This window comes from Lutjanus erythropterus, chromosome 4 (genome assembly GCF_056507025.1).
Source record: "Lutjanus erythropterus isolate fLutEry1 chromosome 4, fLutEry1.hap2, whole genome shotgun sequence".
Classification (NCBI taxonomy): domain Eukaryota; kingdom Metazoa; phylum Chordata; class Actinopteri; order Lutjaniformes; family Lutjanidae; genus Lutjanus; species Lutjanus erythropterus.
Genome location: NC_139320.1, coordinates 44,824,375 through 44,846,098, shown reverse-complemented (window position 1 = coordinate 44,846,098; position 21,724 = coordinate 44,824,375). Strand labels below are relative to the sequence as shown.

The window sequence follows — 21,724 nt, the reverse complement described above, 5'->3', positions numbered from 1 at the left end:
TCAAGTAATTCATTTTTGCAGTTTCTCCCCAGAAACCCTAATTTTTGCGGCAAAGTAAAATAAACTTCTTTTCACCCAATAAATGCTCATACACCTACAGTGTATGATGGTGTCTGGTATATTTACTTGACTGGATGAAACAGGGAGCCGTATAACTCGAGAGCTCTGAACCTCTTGATCAGCGCAGCCACCATCTGTAAAGGTTGCAGGCTCAGGACTCCTAATAAAAAATAACAGAGCTGCAATGCATCTCTGTGTGTCTTGTTACTCTTTAAAACTGTTTGACTGTCACTATTCCAGCAACAAAAAACGGACTTTAACTCAGCACAAAATGTGAACATGCAAAGCATTTAAATCATCCGCTACTAACTGGTGACTAACAAAATAATGCTCCAGTAAATGTAGCTGAAAATGGGGGAAGTTTGAATTAAATAAATCTATTATTGCCATGCTATTAGCACTGAACCTGATAATGTGTCTTGATGCCAGGAAAAGCATTTAGGGCCCGTCAGAGTCATCCAGCACTTTCAGTATGCCAGAAACATGAATAAACGAAGGCTTGCTGCAAAATAAATCTCCTCGCCTTGCCAGGGTTTCAGATATCATTCCACTCTATTTCCCCCAGTGTGGCCATTAAGAAGACACATAACCATGCAAAACGTCACCAATAAAGATGATGGTACAGTGCTATTATTGAGCGTCTCAAATCATCTACAAGATGACTGAGCCACTTAATGAAAGAAGCAAGAAAGGAAAAGGCAACGCCGGACGTGAGGAAGTACGAAACATACAAACAGGTTGGCAAAGTAATGTATTTGTGTTTATGTGTGTGCATGTGTGTGTGTGTGTGTGTGTGTGTGTGTGTGTGTGTGTGTGTGTGTGTGCATGGGAGGGTGGGTGTTCCAGGAATCTACTTAATCAAAGCTCCGAGCCTGGACATGAATGTAAAACACTGATCAACTCTTTGAAGGTGTGTGTTTGTGTGTGTATATCCATGTGTGTCTTTATGGTCACCACTGTATTAACATGCGTTCAATTAACGACAAAATCACAGCAGAAGCAGTAATGTTCCTGTCAACATTGTTAATGAAGACTTGTAAGGGTGTGTTTCCACTTTGCATATTTAATGAGCAGGAACGTGCAAAGACGCTCTGGAAGCAGAAAAAAATATGCACAAAGCGGTGTTGAGTAAAAATACGTCAATCAACCACAAACTGTGATTGATCAGTTCGTGAAGATCAACTGAAGTCAACTGAGGTGAAGCTTTTAAAATCTAAACAATGAGATGTTTCTTTATCTGGATTTTTAATGGTCATCCCACCATACACTCCAACAGTATAGCATTTTTTTAAATTCAAAACCTCATTGTTTAAATTAAAGCAAATTCAAATAATGCTTGTTCTTTCGTTACTGACATTTATAAATGCTTTGTGCACTTTTATATTTTATAATTGTGTGCTGTTTTCACTAAATTTGAGCTCCAAAAAAGATTTTGCTCCATTATGGAACACCCCCAGGTGCCCCTCTTCATTTACAAATAAAGCATATTTTGTTAGAATTTTTATAATCCTGAGCCTTTTTGGCAAGGTTACACTCACAACAAAGTGTTTCAGTGTTTCCAGTTTCATTCTTAACGAAGAATGATTTTTGATGAACTGTACAAATGAACTGTATAAATGAAAAAAAGAATTATATATATATTTTTTTTTTTTTGCAAATTTTCACTTGCTCCATTGCTTCCTTGCAAAAAATGCCTAGAAATTTTACAACAGGCATCACAATTTTTTAGAGAAGTGGCTGTGAGATCAGACATTTTAGGCCCCAACAATCCCAGAAAAAGAATCCTGGAGGGACTGACTTTACAAAGACATATCAGCTTTATTTCCCTCATATTTAAAAAGCCTGTAGACAAAATAAGAAGGTTATCCGCATGTAGAATTATCTGAGTAAGATATCTGAGTTACACCCAGATATTTTGTTTTATTTCATACATTCATATTGAGCAGCAAAGAAGGTTTGTGGTGGACAGTGATGGAGCTTTGCTATGTTCGTTACTTAAAAGGAGATAATTCGACTGCTGAGTCTTTCTTCAACTACCTTAATGTTATTTCCTTTTTTCGTGGCAGTCTTTCCTCATGTGTCTTTATCAACTTTGCTTCATGTCTTTGCCTTTCTACCCTGTTTTCTGTGTCACCGCCTGTAGTGTCACCTGTGTTTTGTTCATTTGTTCCCTCTGTATTTAGTCTGCACATGTCCCTCCCTTCATTCACAGTTTATCTTTATCTCTGCATTAAACTTCTTATCCTTAGCATTTGCCTTGTGTTTTGGACTTATGTCTTCTTTTTTGTGCTGATTTATTGGACTTTGATGCCTGCCTCTTTGGATTTTGTTTGCCTTTGGTCTGTTTTGACCTATGCCTGCCAACCCTCTGTAAGCCTTTTGTATTATTGAGTTTGTATTTAGACCTTGAGTTTATTAATCATTTAAACTGCACTAGCTCTGCCTGCCTGAGTCTGCATTTTGGTCCGTCCTCTTGTTTCTGCTAGCCTGCTTGACACACTGTGGGCCCAACTTATGCTTATCTGAAATGCGAGTGGAAAGCATGAGGTTCAGTGGATTTAATTCAGTCAAGGTGTGTCCAAATCCACCTTTGGCGGCTTGCACCAGGGGGGCATGGGTATTTTGTCTTGTCCTGCCCCTTGCGCCTGTAGCACACTTCAGGATACAGCTATCAGCTGTGCCCAAGTACCTTGATTAATTCACGAGTGAGTTTAGTCCGAGCATGCAATAAACCAATCAGAAAGTTGGCTCTCATTACCTTTGAGAAGCAGGTATGCCAGGAGCGCAAGCAGTGGCAGCATGATGGCAGATTTACCAGGAGGAAACAAAAAGAAGTGGTTTGAGAAGTGAAATCGTGAGAGTGCACAATATATGGAGACAGCAGGACGTCTCCAAAGCAGGTGGGAAAAAGACTACATAAATTAGGGTGTTTTGTGATTTTGGAGATGTGTGTGTATCATGTGCAGGCAGACCAACTGTGCCACAGACCTTGACCTTCAACCAGGTTTTAGTCATACAAAGGCACAAGTGGTTTTTACTCCAATGCACTGAGGACAAGACAGCAAATGCACCTGGCCATGCCTTCGTTTTGCCTTCATTTTTAGACCTCCCATCCATGGCTGCACAGACCAGGTTCAAATTAATTTGCCATGTTGCAGAGGCAGCACAAAAGGCAACTGCTTTGATAGCAAAGCCACCTGCGCCACCAACGCAACTGCTTTGTGCCGGGTGAAAATGAGAGTGTAAGACAAAGACGCGCAGTTACATTTTTGAGGAGGAACACATCAGTTACACCATGTGTTTCTGACAGTCAGACATACTGACATCAACCTCATGCATCTTAACTGCTGGAAACTTGCAACATGGGTGGGAAGAAATGGCCCAAAGCATGGCTTCATTTCATTGAAGAATGACAACAGTGCTAGATGTAATGTCTAAAAATGATTATTTCAAGTAGAAGTGGAAAAACAATATGCAATACGCTGAAACACATTTCTAGGCAATAAATTCCAAGAATGCCATATATTTGACACATGCTCGAGTGCCACTGCTTTCCAACTGGGCAGTGACGGTAACCTAAACGTTTGAGAAGCGACTTGTGACTGGGAGGTTGTCAGTTTAATCCCCTGAAATCTGAGTGGGGGAAAAATGAACAGCAGCACTTGCTCCTCCCTCATTATGGTCACTGAGGTGCTCTTGAGAATCTGAACTACTCCAGTGAAGCTGGAGTGAATGTGATCAGGAATAAGATCCTGAAAAAGAGAGCAATCTGAGTCTGCAGGCCTACTCTCAGACCCTGTCTCTTATAAAAGGATCTTACTTGTTCAGTTTCATTCAATTCCTGAATGCCTATTGGATTGTGATTATGAGGATTGAGCCAAGATGTTCCTGCTTGACATAACAACTGCACCAAATACATAGAAGAGGTCTGTTCAAAGGCATTTATTAGTTTCTGACTCTGGGCAAGTGGGGAAAAACAGTAAAAGTCTTAGTAAAAAAAATTCTGTATCTCTGAACTGTCTATGTAACCACATCACACATATTTATGCTATTTTATGTGATCTCCTTTTGATAACAAATGCACTATTTTTTTTTCATTTCCATTCACCGAGGCTACTCTGAAACTGTTTGGAGCCCCCTGGGGATTTTTTCTGTGACTAAGAAAATCAAAATGAAAACGCTTCCTGTATAAATATTCTCTCATTTTGTCCAGAGCTAGCTCTTAATTCCAGGTAAAATAAACAGCAACACACCTGAATCACACACATGCCTTTTTTCTACTGATGCTTAAAACCTGTGTAGGCCTACTTCTTTCTCACAGAGAATTGATCAAGAATCAATAAGGGAATCAATTAAGAATTTGACTGATAAGCAGAATCGATAATGGCATAAATTCTTATCAATTCCAATCCCCAATAGCAGGTTAAAATTCAGCGCTTTGATTTTACAATATTTTAACTTCATATTGCTGAGTTTACAGATTCAATTTAAATCAAAACTTTTGTCCTGAAGACCCAAATCATCACGACCCAATTCACAATATACCTTAGTAATAAATTTTGACAAGACTTAATTTTTTTAAATGAGTGTCCCTCAACATTTTTTACTTCCACTTTTGCATTACCTTTTATTATTTTGACTAGTGCTGCAACATTTAATTGAGTATTAAATTAAAAGCCAACTATTTTAATAATCAGTCTGAGTAATTTTTAAAGAAAAAATATAAAATTATCTGATTTCAGCTTCTTAAATATGAATATTTTCTGGTTTCTTTACTAAAACAAGAAACACTGATCAATATTTTCTGACACCTTATGGACCAAACAACTAATCAACTATTGGAAAAATTATTGCCAGACTGATCACTAGTTGAAAAATACATCCAAACATGGCATGGATAATTAATTAATCGATTTTCACAGTTTTCTGGCATTTTATGGACCGAATCAGTAATGACCCCGACAAAATCACACCTTATCAACAATGTTTTATATGACTCAGGTCCTGAAGTGTGTGAAGATCACAGATTTGCTCTGAGAGTGTTGAGAGCCAACAGCCAGCATGAGCCAAGGTAACACTGAGGTGAAGTGTAAATATTTCATTAGAATATTATATTAATGCAAATGCAGTAATTAATGATGTGAGGACTGATAAGATGGGAACTTTTTCTTGTCATGGGTGTATGAGTGTGGGACTACAAATCCTAATTCAGAAGCCTTATCACTCTGCACATCTCTGCATTAATTAATTCTGCCCTTAACTGCTAACAACAAAACCAGAGTGACACCTCAAGGAGATTCTGACTGCGACAGTTTGACTCAGTCAGCCTGCAAAGATAATCAGGTGCAGCCGGTATGCAAATGCAATCTGTGGCAGTATTGATTTGTGAATGATTCACTATAGGCACAATCTATATTAACTCTAGATGACAAATGAGGTTATGCTTCACCGCAATAATCAACCATCCAAAACCACTGCACCACACTACACATGATCATCATTATCATTTCTGCTGTACAGTACAGTAGGTACTAGGACTGCCCCCCCCTAAAGATTTTTCTAATTGACTTGTAGTCATCAATTCAAGCCATTAGCTAACTAGCTGTTGGACATTTCTGAGATGAATTAAATTATTTAAATATATTAATATATACTGTATTAATACATTTACATATATTTGGAGCATCAGAATGTCCTGAGTAACAATATTAGACGGCTTTGTCAAATACTCAATTGCGATTGGTCAATTATGACATTTTAACGTTAGCAGGCCGTTGCTGTGAATAACAGACCATTGCTATGGTCAAACTGGCCTCTGGCAGTCTCTGAAGCTGTGTCCCACTCTAATAGGACCACTAACTGAGCTTACTAGCTAATGCCAACTTGAGATGGGACCAGTTTGATTCAGTATTGGTAGTAGGGCTCGATGTTGACATAAGATATTCATCGGATATCAGACTTACAATACTACTGATCCACATTCCATTCAAGTTTCCATATTTTGAGCCAATTTCCACACGTTTGCAATTTATTCTCTATTTTTAAATGTTTGACACTGAACAGCACATATTGAGAATTGGGTAGTACTTTTCACTTATACTCAACATTTGCGTGTAATATTGGAGAAGTGTGTGCCAAATTTGAACTGCAACAGCTGTAGTGAAGAAATGTATTAGCCACCTCACTCATAGTGTAACAATAAAGCATTTTGGAACATTACGTATCAAACTGTTTCATACGTAACTATTTGAAATTAAATGAGGGCCGTCTTTCACACTTGCACGTGTCAGTGTCAGAGTGTCAGAAGCCAGAATCCTACAGCACCCCACAATGGTTGATGAATGCCATTACACAAGTTACATTACACAAACTATACAATCTTTCCAGAATTCCAGCAGTGCACTGGTAAGTGACTTCTTGTTACATGAGAAAAGGTTCATGGCACAACAATCTTCTGATACTTTGTTCCGGGGCCTAACAGAGTAATAAAAACTTAGTCGCCTAAGACTCTTCTTAACAACTAACAGTTAAGTGCATTATTAGCAGGCAATCCAAGTACATACAGCACAGATTAGAATAAAATTACTCATCTTTTGTCTTAGTTTTGGGCATGAAATGGATTAAAATAGAAGTATCATCCTGAAAATCAAGACTCACATTTAAATGCATGACAGCACATCAGTGTATCTCTCAGCTCAGGCACCACAAAGCAGCCATAACCACCTCTTTGTTACAAATCCTTTCCTCTCCATTTCTTTCTCCTCCGTCCCTAATTCACCTTATCACTTTCTGTCTATCTTCATCATGCTCTGTCTCAGCTGACTTTTTTTCTTCACCGCACACATGCACACACAGTCACATTCATATGTGTCTGTGCACACACAGGTTTGCACATGTGCATTTAGGACAGAAATGCCACCCCCCCCCCCCACACACACACACACACACACACACATTCACTGCAGCTTCTGGTCATGCTAATCCATGTGCATTATTTTCTATAAGCCAGTGAATAGAGACACGGTGGTGAGCCCAGTGGAATAGTGAGGCACATCAAAAAGAAACGCACACATGCGCGCAGACCCAAACACAATGAGGAAGAAGTCAGACATAAACACACACCTACACATATACACGTACCTATATACCACAAAAGAGACAGAAACACAGGCATGCATGCGCACGCAGGAAACAACAAAGAAAGATTGACGGCAGCAGAGGATATATGCGTGTGTGACCCTGGACAAGAAAATGGGTTGTATTCCTCGGTGTATAGGGAAAACGATGGGGACCAGGGATTTTTATGATCCGTTCACGCTTCCTGAATACGAGAATAGAGAGGAACTAGCCAAGGTCAGAGGCAGAATTCCCTATTCTAATGCGGAGCGTTGCTCACCACCCGGAGCAAGAGTCAGGGATTAATTTAGAGATCCATTCACCACGCCTGTGCGGAGGGGAGAGACGGCAAAACATGACGAAGAATAGAGAAGCAGAGGAGGAGAGGGAGAGAGAGAATCTAAGGAGATGAGGAGACAAGGAGGAGAGTGACGGGAGAAGAGAACGAGAGAGGAGTGAGGAAGCAAGTGGGCAAGAAAGAGAGACGGAAAGAGGGAGAGAAGTGGTTACGCTTGTTATGTGTAGCCTGCAGAGAGAGAGCAGACGGTTCACATAGAAGAGGTTCATTTTCCAAACACTCCTCCTCTTATGGCCCGATGCCTTCGACAGTGTGTGTGTGTGTGTGTGTGTGTGTGTGTGTGTGTGTGTGTGTGTGTGTGTGTGTGTGTGTGTGTGTGTGTGTGCGCGTGTGTGTGTGTACACCTATAAGAGAAAGGCAGACAGACAGGGAGGTCAGGTCTGGAAAGGGAAATGAGAAAAGACAAACAGGTGAGGAGATGAAGACAGCTGAAAGTAAAATAAAGAAAATCTTAAAGGATAAGGCTGGCGTTATTCTACTGTATGCTTTTCTTATTGTTAGCAAGAAAAAACCAAAACCAACAATCTCTCTCTAAACTGTCTGATTTTCCTCTTCTGTTTGCATCTCACAGCCCTAAGCCCATTCGTTTCGACTGGAGACATAAATCTTTAAAATTGGGTCATAAATATAGAGTTTCATTTTTAAACAGACTGATTAATTTTCTCAAACAGCTGGGCACTGTGGCTGTTAGCAAACTTTACTCAAACAGGGATGAATTATGCATTTGTTCGGGACTATTTTCAGCCATGGATGAATACACATTTGGTGTATTAGGCCATTTTTCCTCTGCGTGGTACTGATAAACTTGACTCGCTTTTGGTACAAGGTATTCTGCTCTATTTTGTTTTCCACTGCAGATAGTATGGTGTGAAACTGCCTGACATCATGTTCAAAATGATAACAAATGTCACTTTTGCAGCAGTTGAGAAACAGGCGGAGAGGGGGATTTACCATTAAGCCACAGAGGTTGACAATTGTCCTTGGTTAGCAAGCTAGCCAAGCTAGCAATCATGTCACAAAATGCCTCATATAAGAATTTTCAGTTTTTAATTTTTCGCTAATTAATTATTTTATTTTTAAGGTCCTCCCTGCTAACTTGCACTATCCCCTGATCCAAGACCTGTGGAAATGATTAAGGAGGACTTTAGCCAACTCGTGTAAATAATCGGCTCAACAGTTCACCTCACTGCCATCTCAAAAATATACAAGTATCCACTACCACTAGATTTGAGAACAGCTTCTCTCCTGAGGCTGCAAGAAAGAAATAGAAATAAATGTCTATGGAATGGCTTTTCCTTCATACGGTGATTTAAAAAGAGGGAGAACAAGGGATGTGAAGGGCCGCAAAATAACTGAGTCCACCCCTGCACAGGAGCTTTACTTTGGTCTTAAGAAGCTGCAGCCTTTACTCACTGACAAACTGAAACCTACGCTGTACATTTATGGCAAAATTGATGACCTTACAGCTCACCTTTTCCTTTTTTCCTCACACACTCACTATACACACACACAAAAACGCTACTGTTATAACAGAAGATATTAATGATTGATTAATGATGTTCTTGATTCACCTGCACTCGTCAGTTGACCACAGCGTAGTTTTGCATGCTGCCATTTTAAAAAATCTAAATCAAGTGAACAAAAAAAAAATCATGTTCGCCGTTGATGGTAGCTATTTCAAAATGCTGTAGTTTGTGCAGGACGTACCAAGAGAGTTACAAGTCCTGTCACGATTCCCCCTGACCAATCGGTGGTCTGCAGCGTTTTCACGTCACCCTTTTGTAATGGTTCAGCTCACTTGGAAACCTGACCAAGGTGATATCAAAAAAAAGCACCAGGTACTATTCACAAGTAAGTAGAGCCAAGTTAAGCTGAGCCGTGCCGTGCAGTGGACATGTGGCTTCAAAACAAACTACAGTAGCAACATGTCAGCCAGTTTAACAGTGTGGCTTGTGTTTGAGGATGGACTGTTAGGAGCAGATATCATAGGCGTCCAGTAATCCACTGACTTTTCCTCTAGCACCACTTTGAAGTTCAAATTTTTGGTGCAGAGTGGAAATTTTACTTTTAACCATTAGATGGATTGTTACTAAATTTGATAAAAACATTAATATCTTTCTCAAAATAAACTCTATTAACTTTCTGATGGCAAAATGTGCCTTTTTAGTCTTATTAATGGTTTTCAGTCAGACAAATGGAAATTAGTGGGATCAATTTATTCTTGGTTTTGGTCTTTTAACGGGATTTGTTTGACAATAATGAAACTATTTCTGGCAAATTTTAATATCCCTGAAGTAGATTAGAAAAATCCACCAAAACATCCCTTACTATCCGACAAAATTATTGCTTCACCATTAAATATTCTATATGTCTTTACACACATTTCCCCAAAATATAGCCAGACACATTTCACATCTATGGCAATGCTGAGATATCTACTAGAATTTAAAATAAATGTCTCTGGGTTTTAACAACGTTTGGCTGCACAGCATAAATTTGTTATAACTAAACCACTGGCAGGTCATTGGGGTTTAAGTGGATGGGGCAGAAATCGGAGTAAGAGTACAAAGAGCGAGGGGTTTCTGGCGCCCATTATAACATATCTCAGTCAGTCGGGCTCTGGGCTGCATGCATACATATTGTAAAACACCTGCTGGACTGTTTTATACATTCAGAACTGATTGTGTCCAGTCTTTTCCACTCAGGACACCCCTTTACTCATAACTAATACAATTCATACCCCTCCCTTACATTATAACCAAGCTACCTGTGCCTGATGTATATTCAATATGCACCTTCCCACTCACACAGCTTAACAGAGGGCAGAAATAGATGCAACATTTGATGATATTTGAGGGTGGGAGGTAGTAGAGGAGATGGACTATTAATTTTCCAATCATTGTATTAACCAATCTATTCATTCATGTGGGGTTACAATGCAGGGGGGCAGGAAATTGCATTACACAGTTTTGATTTACGATTCTGTGCGACTTGCATTCAGCTGCAGTTAAATCCTGCAACAATAATTTCCAAGGGTATAAAATGTCTAAACCTATTTTACTTGTGCGTAACACAACACAAATCAATTGCACGGTGATATTCAAAATCTTTCAGACACTGAAGCACTCTTTTGAGAACCATTTCTTTGCCATTGTCAGTAGCCTTGTTTGACAATGGAGCTGCTTGTGTGTGCTTTCATTTACAACCTGCAGAGATATGTAAAGAATCTTGTTAAACACAGTGATGTAATATCAAGAAGAGGAATATTCTGTTGTGGTATTATGCTGTATTGATTTTATTTTCCCTGCCTATAGTTAACAGCCCTCAGCAGTCAATTTGTTCAAGTTTAACACGATAGGAAGGTGAAACATTACAGTTTGATAAGTTGAAAATTTCCCTAAAATGAGATGGATGCACCATATGAGAGGAAAGGATATGATACCCTTGAGGGAAATTGAGCTTGTAAGGACAGTGCAAAAAGATGTGAACTCCTTCACATTTTACAGCAAGGGCAATCTCGAAACCCATCGGTTATCATCTCACAGTGATTTAGCCTCTTGGGACAGTGGCCAATGGATCAGTCATTGTTTACAGTCTGATTAAGAGCTAAAGGCTAATTTTTGTGTACAGACAATCTTCTTCAGACAATAGCCGATGCATTTTGAGATTGTATTTTCGCAAATGTGTTCCATTTCTTTTACTCTCCAATAGGACTGTTAACCTGCATGCAAACAAAGACCGCTCAGACGTGATACAGTACCACTTGGACAACAGACGGAAACCAGAAAGCTTCCGATCAGGCCTGACAACTACTGTATACGCATAAAGGCTGCAGCTTCTGAAGACCGAGGCAGAACTCCTGTGTGTGTTGTTTCCCAGCTGTAAGAATAGTATCCCTATTACAATAAGCTCCACCTATGTTAATGGAAAATTTCAGTACAGTGGAGTGTAGTTGAGTTAAGATGTTTTGCACAAATTTTACACAAATAACGCCATAATACCCCGTACCCTGGCAAAATTTCTGGAGGGTCTGAAGGTATGAAAAATAGATATCACCAAGCGTACTTCTGATACCAAAATCTACTCGCCTATATATTCTGCATTTATATGCAGATATCACTTGATGCAGATTATAGCATAGAGTATCATGGGAGTGCTGCACTGACTCAAGAACAATAGTGTTGGTGGTATAAAAGTTAAAAATCATGTGCTGTTCAAAGTCATATTTAGTAGTCAAGTAAAAAGGTCAAATCAAAGCTCAACCTGTACCACCACAAACTGCTTAGCACCACTGCTCTAATTTTTAATGTTGTGTTGTCAAAGTTCAAGTGAATAATCTCAAATTATTCACAAACTTAAATGACATGTTCAAAGTAATAATAGAGCCTCAGTCCCTTCTCATGCACTGACATGAATAGATCTCACCAGGAGGCAGATGAGCAAGAGAATTGCACAACAGGTATCCTTCAGAGATTTGCTCCCACGTCAAAGGGGCAAACACTCGCAAGCACATGCAGAGACAACACCTAACAACATCGAAGGCATTTAGATTAGCATGGCATAAACCAGTGTCACTCAGCAGATGCCAGAAAGCAAATAACCAAACTTCCTAAGTCGTGCGAACACACACAGAGAGCCAGAGCAAAGTTCCACCACTGAGAGCAAGAAGCTAGAGTAAGCAAACCCAACAAGTGAGTACATCTCACAGTCCTGGCAGATGAAACACTAGCAATAATTATGACAATAATTGAATTGTAAAAAAAAAAAAAAAAAAAAAAGATGAGAAAACTCATAATTACAAGACGATTGTTTTGAATCAAACTCAAATGTCTATAAACTAAACATTTTCCCATGCTATTATCTTTTGTTAATTTACTTTTCTGCTTTAGATAAATTTGAATCTTTGAGTTTTAGAAACAACAAAAAAGTGCATTTCAAAAATTGATTCATCCTTATTTTGGGTGCTTGAAAAAAAGTGCTTGCAACTGAAAAAATGAAATTATTAACCATTATTCACTTTCACTTCAATGAGTTTACTCAACAATGTTTGAGATATAAGTTTGAGGGGTTTCTAAAACTCAGGTATTCGAGTTTATCTAAAGAAGGATAGCGAATTATCTCAGCAAAATATTATTAGTTGGTAAAAGTTTTAGTGAACTTAAGAGTTTAAGTTCAAAACTCAAAATCTATCAAAGTAAGCTGCTTTGAAAGTTTTCCTACCGTTTATGTTCTTACAGTGTACTTTTTGGTGATGACAAAATATGATCAGATCATTTTCAGAAATCTTTTTTCAGAGATCTTGGTTTGCATCAGGCGGGAAAATTACTGTACTAAGCAAAGACGTGGACTGCTACTGTGATCAAGTGTTGGGCCATTGACAACTCCACAGTCAGATTAAATAAATGAAATTGAACTTTCTCCACCAGCCAACTACATATTTACCCGAAAATGAAACGTCAGAACCATTGTGAAGAAATACACACGGAAGTACAGTGAGAAGCAGGAAAACTGAGCAAAAGTGAGGTGTTAGATAATTAGACATTATTTGTCAATAGGGATGCACAGATGCCGCTACTAGCATCGGGTAACGGTCCCATTCTGTCCTCACGTACTGGTACTTCTCTTAAAACTACTCCGATACCCCACAGCTGACACCACGTCACGAAAAGTAGCCGCTCGACACAAGTAAACATCTAAAGATCCGCCATGATGCAGAGTTCAAGGTGTTTGTTGATTCTTACCCTCTTTCTTTGGACGCGTCGTCATCATCAGCGAGAGACTCTCTGTCCTCAACATCATCCATTAATGACCGCAGAGACTCTGGAAACTGTCCGTAAATGTCCATGTAAGTCCATGTAAAACTGAAATAAATGCACAGAGTGCAGCTGTAGACCGCAGCCAGCCGCTGAACAATAAGTCCTGGCGGGTGGAAACTAGTTGATGCTTCGACAAATTAATCCGAAGACGAAGAAAAAACACCGCTGTCTTTCTTCGTACTAAACTGCTCCAACTTCTCTTTATGTACTTATTCTTCACCAAAACGGCCTGACAGCTCAGGACACACAACTTCACTCTTTGAGGTTCACAGCAGGGTCAACAAAACTGATGCACACATGGTACCACACTCATACCTGTCCCCCCTAAACAATGACAGGTAGGAACTAATTAGCTCTCAGACAAGAGGGACATGAAGAAGAAACTAAAATACTACACATGTAAATGTGAAATTAAAATACTAGTTAAAGTCCTGTAAATCATAATGGAATAATTATCATATATAACAACGTTTATATTAGTAAACTTAATTCTGTAAGTCCATAATAATGTTGTGAAATTATTATACTGAGTAAACTGCACTGCACTATACACAGTAAACTGCACAGCTTAATAAGGAACATAAAATCAGTAAAGTAACTTACTACAAATAACCTAAAAGTTTAATGTGTATAGTAACTATGGTTACACTTGTAGCACGAAACAAAAACAATGATTTGTTACATTTAGAAAGTGACCATCTAATGAAAATAAAACATGTTTTAAAAGTTATTGTAAGAACTTTAATGGCATTATTAAGTACTCATATTGGTACTTGGTATTGGCAAGTACCCAAATGTAAGTACTTGTACTTGTACTGTCAACATTATTTATTATCATAATTCCAACCCAAAACACACATATATCCATTTTAATACATGCCAAAGACACGTCCCAACAAGCTTTTTTCCATTGTTAACAGCAGCTATTTGGGAAAAATTGCATAAAAGAACTAGAACCAAAGAATCCTTCTCATTAGTCTTTGAAATGGTTTTGTAACACTGTGAACAATTTTATATAGGTTTGTATGATGTGACATGACATTGTTTTTCCACAATTTATTATTTATTAATTTATTAGCAGGATATGGAAGAAATGGAAGATAATATTCATGTATGTTTTCATTAGTGTATAATCACCTGAAAATAAGAGTCCTTGTGTTTTTGTTATTCTCAGAATAAGCTGTTTATATTTACAGAGGGAGCGGGTCCTCTTCCATGGAGGCTGCCATGTTGTACCACCATGTTTCCGCAGAAGCTCAGAACAGACAAACCAAACACCGGCTCTAGATGCGTCCTTTTGCATTTATTTGGCCTCTGTAGGTTCTTGGAAGGGTTGGAATGAGGCGAGGTGTTTGCAATCAGCAAGCTCACCATTTTATGCCACCAAATACCTCACACTGGTCCTTTAAGAAATGGGAATTTTTTTTTTTTATCACGATCATATTTTTAATATTCAAGACACGCACACTGACACCTGTAGCATGCTGAGCAGTTCTAAACTGTTGGCAACCACCGGCTGCCCACACAGCCTTGTTAACATTCACTTGCCAGTACAAACATCACAAACACTCTCTTGCAGGCTTCCAGGTCAAGAGGGAGTGTGAAGGATTAGATCTCAGCTCCCAGCAAGTAGACAGGGATGGTGAAAGATTAGCTGTCATCCTTCAAAAGATCAGAGAGGACACAAGTACCAACTGTTCCCCTCTGTTCTGAACACAAAGGACCCATTTTTACCACTGTCTGCAACTGTTCCAAGATTAATTTTATAGTAGCAATAAGCTGTAATCGTGATGGGTAATATTACCTTTTTTTGCAGATGGGATGGTGGGAATAGATGCAAATATGGATAAGCAAAAGTATGATTTAAAAATGTTATTGGCCATAATTGTTGGCAAAATTAACCACTGGCATCGCCTCAGAATGCCTTGCAGTGAGGACTTTTCGATGGGGGATCATTAAAATGTACTTCAGTGTCTAAAATCAACATTTTCACAACAGCAATTTGTGCAGCAACTGTTGCAGGGAAGCAAAGTTTTACAACCCCCATCCACCAAAGACCACTCAGCCACTGTATTGTACTTGTCAAGGATGATGATCCTTTATAAGAACTTCAGATCCTGATTAAACCCATCTTCATCCAACAGTATGGTGGAAAGATAGAGACGGGCAAACAAACAAGAAAAAGAGGAAATGAGGGAGAGAAAATACTCACATGCATTGGTGACAGCAAAGCTGTTGGCGGTCTCTATATTGTCGACATGTGGGACCAGGTTAAAGGGAGCTTCCGTAGCGTTAGGGCTGGTGTTGTGAAGGAAGATAGCTAGTCGAAACGCTGTATACTCCTGATCAGTATTCCTAATGAACAACCCACCTGGAGAGAGCGACAAAGAGAGGGGGCAGAGAGGAGACAACCATGATGGAGAGGAGAGGAAGTGAGTTATTGTAGGGTGGAGAGGGGTCGGGTGAGAGTGTGGCGAGAGAGGGAGAGAGACAGGAGGAAGGAAAGTAATGTGGAGAAGGAAAGACAGATAGGGAGGGAGGGAGGGAGGGCAGAGAAAACAGAGGAGGGGTGAGAGAGAAGAAAGCCAAGATCTTCATTAGCTTTGTAACAAAAGGTAATTTGTCTTTCAGCCCATCCTCGCTCGCAAACACACATAAACATGAGTGAAAACACACTTGTGGATACCCACACTGCACATTCCATTGATGAAATCAGAGAAGGAAAGAGGGACAGAGAGGAGGAAAAGAAAAGAGAGACAACTAAGCCGACAGGAAGGCAGTCAAAGAGATAATGAGTTTGGAGGGGACATGAAAGAAAACCGGATCAGAAAGTGTCAGCGAAATAAAGGAGGAGCACGGGCCATGCAAAAAGGAAGGGAGAGGGAGGCGAGCGCTAAGTGTCAGTTGGCCTTTAAAGATGAGAGCATCACTCAATATGGCCCATTTGACAAAATGAAGAATTAGAGGGGAGAGAAGAGATGATGAGAAATGGTGAAGCTGACATTTTTAGAGTCCAAAAAATTAAATAGGGTCCAATTGCCACACCTCAGACCTCTCTCCTCTGATCTCTGTCCTCGGGCCCCTCTCATGCAGGTATTATCACTCCCCTGCTGGTCGGAGGATGTAATGGTATTGTATTTTTATTTTTTTTTAGAAGTCAGGGCACATCCAGGTAATGTTTTGTTTTTTTGTTTTTGTTCCCATTTCTCATTAGTTGAAGTAAAAAAGACTTCCTCTGTGGACACCTCTCTCAAATTTTGTTCACAGATTTGTCACGATCTGTCTGAGTGAGTTCCTCTCCTTTGCCAAGACAATCCATCCACCTGACGGTCGTAGCACATAAAGATGCTGATTAAACACCATGATTATTGCACAGGCGTGCCTTGGAATGGTCACAATAAAAGACCACTCTAACCCATCAATTCCATGGCATGTCTGTGCTACTGTTTTGACCTGTCCTCTACATGTGCATGTCCCACCAGCAGCGTTACAGAGGTGGAGCTATGGATAAATAGGCTGCATAGTTAAATGGTCTCTTTTCGCCTGTTTTTATGATCGCAAGTCTGCACAGGGTGTTTTATTTTGAAATTTAGCCAGATCTATGTTATTTCTGTGTCTGACTTCCTGCCTGCTTGATCTGCTCTGTGCAGATTGACGTGGCATCAGTCTAAATTAGACTCGGTGCGTATTTGAAGTGGAGCAGAGCGGAGAGCAGCTTCTGGGACGCGCTGCTGGTGGAATCACAAGCACTGTGTAGAATGGCCTCAATCAGCTCCGGCGACAACACAGCCGTAATGCAACACAGCTGTGCCTGATGAATCCAAGCAGTAAAATTAGCAGTTTTATCTTGAAAAAGAGACATTTATTAGGAACTGATCTGTGGCTTCTTAACATAAAGCTGGATACCAACTTCTCATGCCTAAACCTACTCAACCCAACCAATGACGGCAATGAGTACTAGCCAATCAGAGGCAGAGTCGAGTGGGTTATGACTTTCACCTCCTAAGAAGAAAAAAAATGGTATCTGTATTCCTTAGTGAACTACCCATAGTCCAGTGCCTAATTAATTTTTTTTCAAGATAAAATACACATTTTAGAGTGGCCTTTTATTGTGACCAGTCTAAGGCACATCTGTGTCATAATCCTGCTGTTTAATCAGCATCTCTATATGCCACATCTGTCAGGTGGATGGATTATTTTGGCAAAAAAGAAGTGCTCACTAACATAGATTTCAACAAATTTGTGAGCAGAATTTGAGAGAAATAAACAGAAGAAGTCTGTGTACAGAAGAAGTCTTAGATCTTTTACTTCAACTCATGAAAAATAGGAGCAAGACAAGTGTGTTGCGTTAATATATTTGTTGTGTGCATAACATAACTGGTGACTTACAGTTTGATAATAGCGTTGAGCTCCTCATCGGACAACGGCAAACTTTTAAATTAGGCCGTCTAAATCCAACATGAGTGAAGGTTCAGCAGCTGGATTTTTTTTCTTGCTTAAAATTTGTTCAGAAACAGATTTTAGTGGATTGCTAATGGCTCATTTATGAGTCAGAACTTACGCTAAAGAAGAAGCTTTAAAGTTTCTAACAACAACAAAAGTGGCAAACACTAGAGGAGGTTGACATAATGTACCTCTTGAGAAAGAGGGAAAAGCAGAGGCAGCGTCATAGACTGTGGTGGCCTGTGCATCCAATAAATACATTGTGACACATGGACAGAGAATTTGCTTCACTAACATATGACTAATGGCCTGTGGTGGTGTCTTGCTTGAACTATTGGCTACACTCAGGGATACATGATAAATATTGGACAAAACCTGGGCTTTGGACTAGGGAGCTGGTAGAGCCAAAAAACATGGACATTTGTTTTCCACGCATACAGCTCCTCTGGGTAGTTTCTAGATAATTACACAGTTGCAGTGCATTTGTCAAGGGGGTTTTAGATTTGCTTTCACTACATCTTTGCATTTCTAACACTTACATGTGCATAATCTAGTGGTTATGAGAACTTCTTTTTAAAATACAAAAGTGTGAATCTACTGATTATCTTATTGGTATCAGCCATGAGAAGCAAGTAAAAATGACTTATCGGTAAAATCAGCTAAGACGTGGGTCGTCGGCAGGCAGTGGTCACTACCTTACATTTGTGCATGTGTGACCATGCCATGAGGAGGGAGGTCATCATCAGCCTCCGTTGGCTCAGAGAACTAGGGGCCTTTGGAAGGAGGACTGCAATTGGATCATTCTCAAAAAATTTGAGACAGAGTAACATAACACAAAACAGTCAAATATGTGAGAAAGAAAGGGAGATAAGGGTCATCTGATCTATCAGACATTTTCATTAGCTGGACAGAACTTGCAATTTCATTGCATTGCTGTGGATGTCACTGATATAAATGTGCTATTTATGTTCATTCTGTGATTATTGCTGCACTGCTTCACACAGTAGGTTGAACTGCACTGAAATAAACTGATGTGACTTAAGTTTAACTGAATCAGACTCAACTCAACTGAATTGGATTACACTGGCAGACTGTGCAGCCTTGACATCGCATCCGGAGAGAGAGAGAGAGAGAGAGAGAGGGAGAGAAAAGGGAGGGTGGGAGAAAAGATGACAGGGGAGGAGTCGGGAGGCAGAGCATATTGAACGGAGCAATCGTCACTATATAACATGCCACTTATGTGTGTGTCTGTGAGTGTGTGTCTGTGTCTCATTCGTGCTCAGAGTTTACATTTTATTCCCTTTTTAATTGTCTGTGGTTCTCAAATTTTCCCATGATGCCCATCAGAAGACCAGTAACCAAAGCCAGACACTAAACACGCACATGCAAACACCAATACATCACATCTTGAGTGTATGTGTGAGGCTTATTTCTGCATTAACAGAAGAATTCATCTGGTTTAATTCACATTAAACTCTCCTGTGCGGTTTCTGTTTTAAGGCACATGCACATATTCATACACATGCACTTCAAACAGATGAGGAGTCTCGGTATGTCCCAATGTGACATTTTATTGCACCGGTTTCCACAAATATTCACATCTGTCTCACATGCAAAAAGAAACTGTGTTTCCACTGACATTACACTTGTGTGCAATGCAGAGATATGCAAATGACTCCTCAAGTGAACTGGAGAGCCTGCTGAACATTCCTGTATGCATGTCTGAGTGTTGATGGAGGACGGTCAGTGCACTGGTGCACTTCTGCATGATCACCTACGTTATATACTGTATGTGCGTGCACGCGTGCGTGTTCACATGTACGCTTCCCTGGATAAAAGTGTCCACCCGCATGCTGCTGCACATGTATTTGAATGCATATTTGCAGGAGTTTGCACATTATGTTTGCATTTTTATGACTCCATATCCATACTGTGCATGCTTGAAAACCAAATATATGTGTGCTTCTATGTGTGTGTGTGTGTGTGTGTGTATGTGCCAAGCAGAAAATATTTAGCGTATTAAGTTTATTGGCAGCTGTGGGGAGACAGAGTCAAGGAGCCGAATCTCATTATAGGACCTCCCAGCTGCCCCCCACAAGGAGTGATGCAGTGCATTCATTATCACACACACACACACACACACACACACACACACACACACACACACACACACACACACACATGCCTGTAGGAATGTGTGTGTGTGTGTGTATGTGTGTAAGAGAGAGACCGGAGGGATTCCATGCATGTGTGGTCTGTATGCACTGATCAAACCCATGATGATTTAGGTTTAGTTAACTTTATCTCTGATCTACAAAGGTATGTTTAAAGAAGACACCCCTCCTCCCCTACCCACCCCCTCGCACTGACACGGGGGTAACTGGGAAAGGGCAGAGAGAGAGAGAATACTGCAGTGTCTAAACAGTGAGGAAGACTAGAAGGGAACAAAGCTCGCTGAAACATTCATGAGCTCAGAACAGCCTTTAAAATACACGCAAATACAGCAAAGGGACAGATAGAGTGCAAGAGTTGGTGTGCGTTTATAAACCATATGAGTCACAGCGGAGAAGACGCACCAATCTGCCCTGAACGCAACATATCTTGGAGAAAAAGATGCACCAGAGGGGTAATTTGTTTCTCTACTTGTTCAATCATTCCTGCGTGTGGATTTCTAGAGTTTTTACAGTGATTTAGTGTTTTGGAGGGTCCCAGTGCGCCCTCCCACAGCAAGGATGCTGTCCGCTAAAATCCACTGATATTCAGTGTAGTGTGTCAGATGTGAGTGTCCGTGCGTAAAATCAGCAATCCTCCAACTCACCTATCTGCACTGAGCTGGGGAATGCCCCTGTCGCCAGCCCCCAAAGGGCGGAATACACCCCGAGAAAGTGCCAAGAAAAAATAATAATCCTCATCTTTTTCTTTCCTTCAATTCCTTCAGAAACTGTTGAGAGACATCGAGAGAGAGGAAGAGGGGAGAGATGCGAGAGAGGGGAAAAGGCGTCAGAAAAAAAAGGAAGGGGAAAAAGAAGAAAGATGAAAGAGAGGTTCTTTCCCCCGTTTCGTCCGGCGGTATTCCTTATTCCATGTTGGGCTTGTTCGTTTCTTCTTCCCCTGCAGTGTCCGCTCGGGAGAGAGCTGCGAGTCCGGTGCACATGTACAGACGGGGAGGGAGAGAGAGAAAGAGTGGGGAAACTCGCTCGAATGATTGGCGAGCTGGGAGAACAGTCTGCATGGAGGAACTGGACATGCGCGCCCCGTCTCTCCCTCTCTTTCTCACCCACACACCCTCTGTTTCTCTCCTCCTCTCCTCCTCTCCATCTCACACTTTTCCCTTTCCCTGTCTGCCGACTTTAACTTGCTGTAACACTGAATCTCATAGCTGTAGACTATTGATAAGGCTGGGTCGGGTTCATGTCAGGAAAAAGCCAAAAAATAAGTGTGTTTGCGCGCAAAAGGGGAGAGCAGGGACTAAAGTAACTTTTTTATTTAGAGTAACCATATTTCCAACGTTCTCTATCAATAAAATTGTTATCTCGAATTTTGGAGAAAGGAGTTGCACACAGTCAGACTGGAAACTGATGTTGCACATTTGCCCCTCTCTGTCAGGACGAAAGAACTTCATATTTATGGAAGACAACACTCATTAATGTTATTTTTCCAAGCAAATGAGCGTGTTACTCTCAACTTCCCCACTGACACAAAGTATTATGTTATAATATTTCAACAAAGTAGCAGCAACATAAGTAATAGTAACATTATAAATGTAATGTTGCTGTAACACCACAAATGAAATGTCACAATCAAATCATTGCACATACTGTTTGTAGGGTTTTCATCATGTCAGATGTTGCAGTTGTATGAAATTTGTCCAATTCATCAAAATCGCCTCATCTTACAGACTGTCCCTCAGATAAAACAGCCTGCCACGCTG

The 21,724-nt window shown here is 40.2% G+C and overlaps 1 protein-coding gene across 4 annotated transcripts in view; it reads right to left on the bottom strand.

Annotated features, from left to right (window-relative positions):
- gria4a (glutamate receptor, ionotropic, AMPA 4a) overlaps window positions 1–20,961 on the bottom strand; it is a 172,150-nt gene extending 151,189 nt beyond the window's left edge. For all 4 annotated transcript variants that reach the window (XM_084718109.1, XM_084718110.1, XM_084718111.1 and 1 more), the window contains exons 1-2: window positions 20,612–20,961; window positions 15,563–15,721 (exon numbers count right to left, since the gene is read on the bottom strand). In XM_084718109.1, coding sequence (XP_084574235.1) covers window positions 15,563–15,721; window positions 20,612–20,705 — 253 coding nt within the window. In that variant the 5' untranslated portion in view covers window positions 20,706–20,961. The remainder of the gene's footprint in view (window positions 1–15,562; window positions 15,722–20,611) is intronic.
- Between the last annotated feature and the right edge of the window lie 763 nt (window positions 20,962–21,724).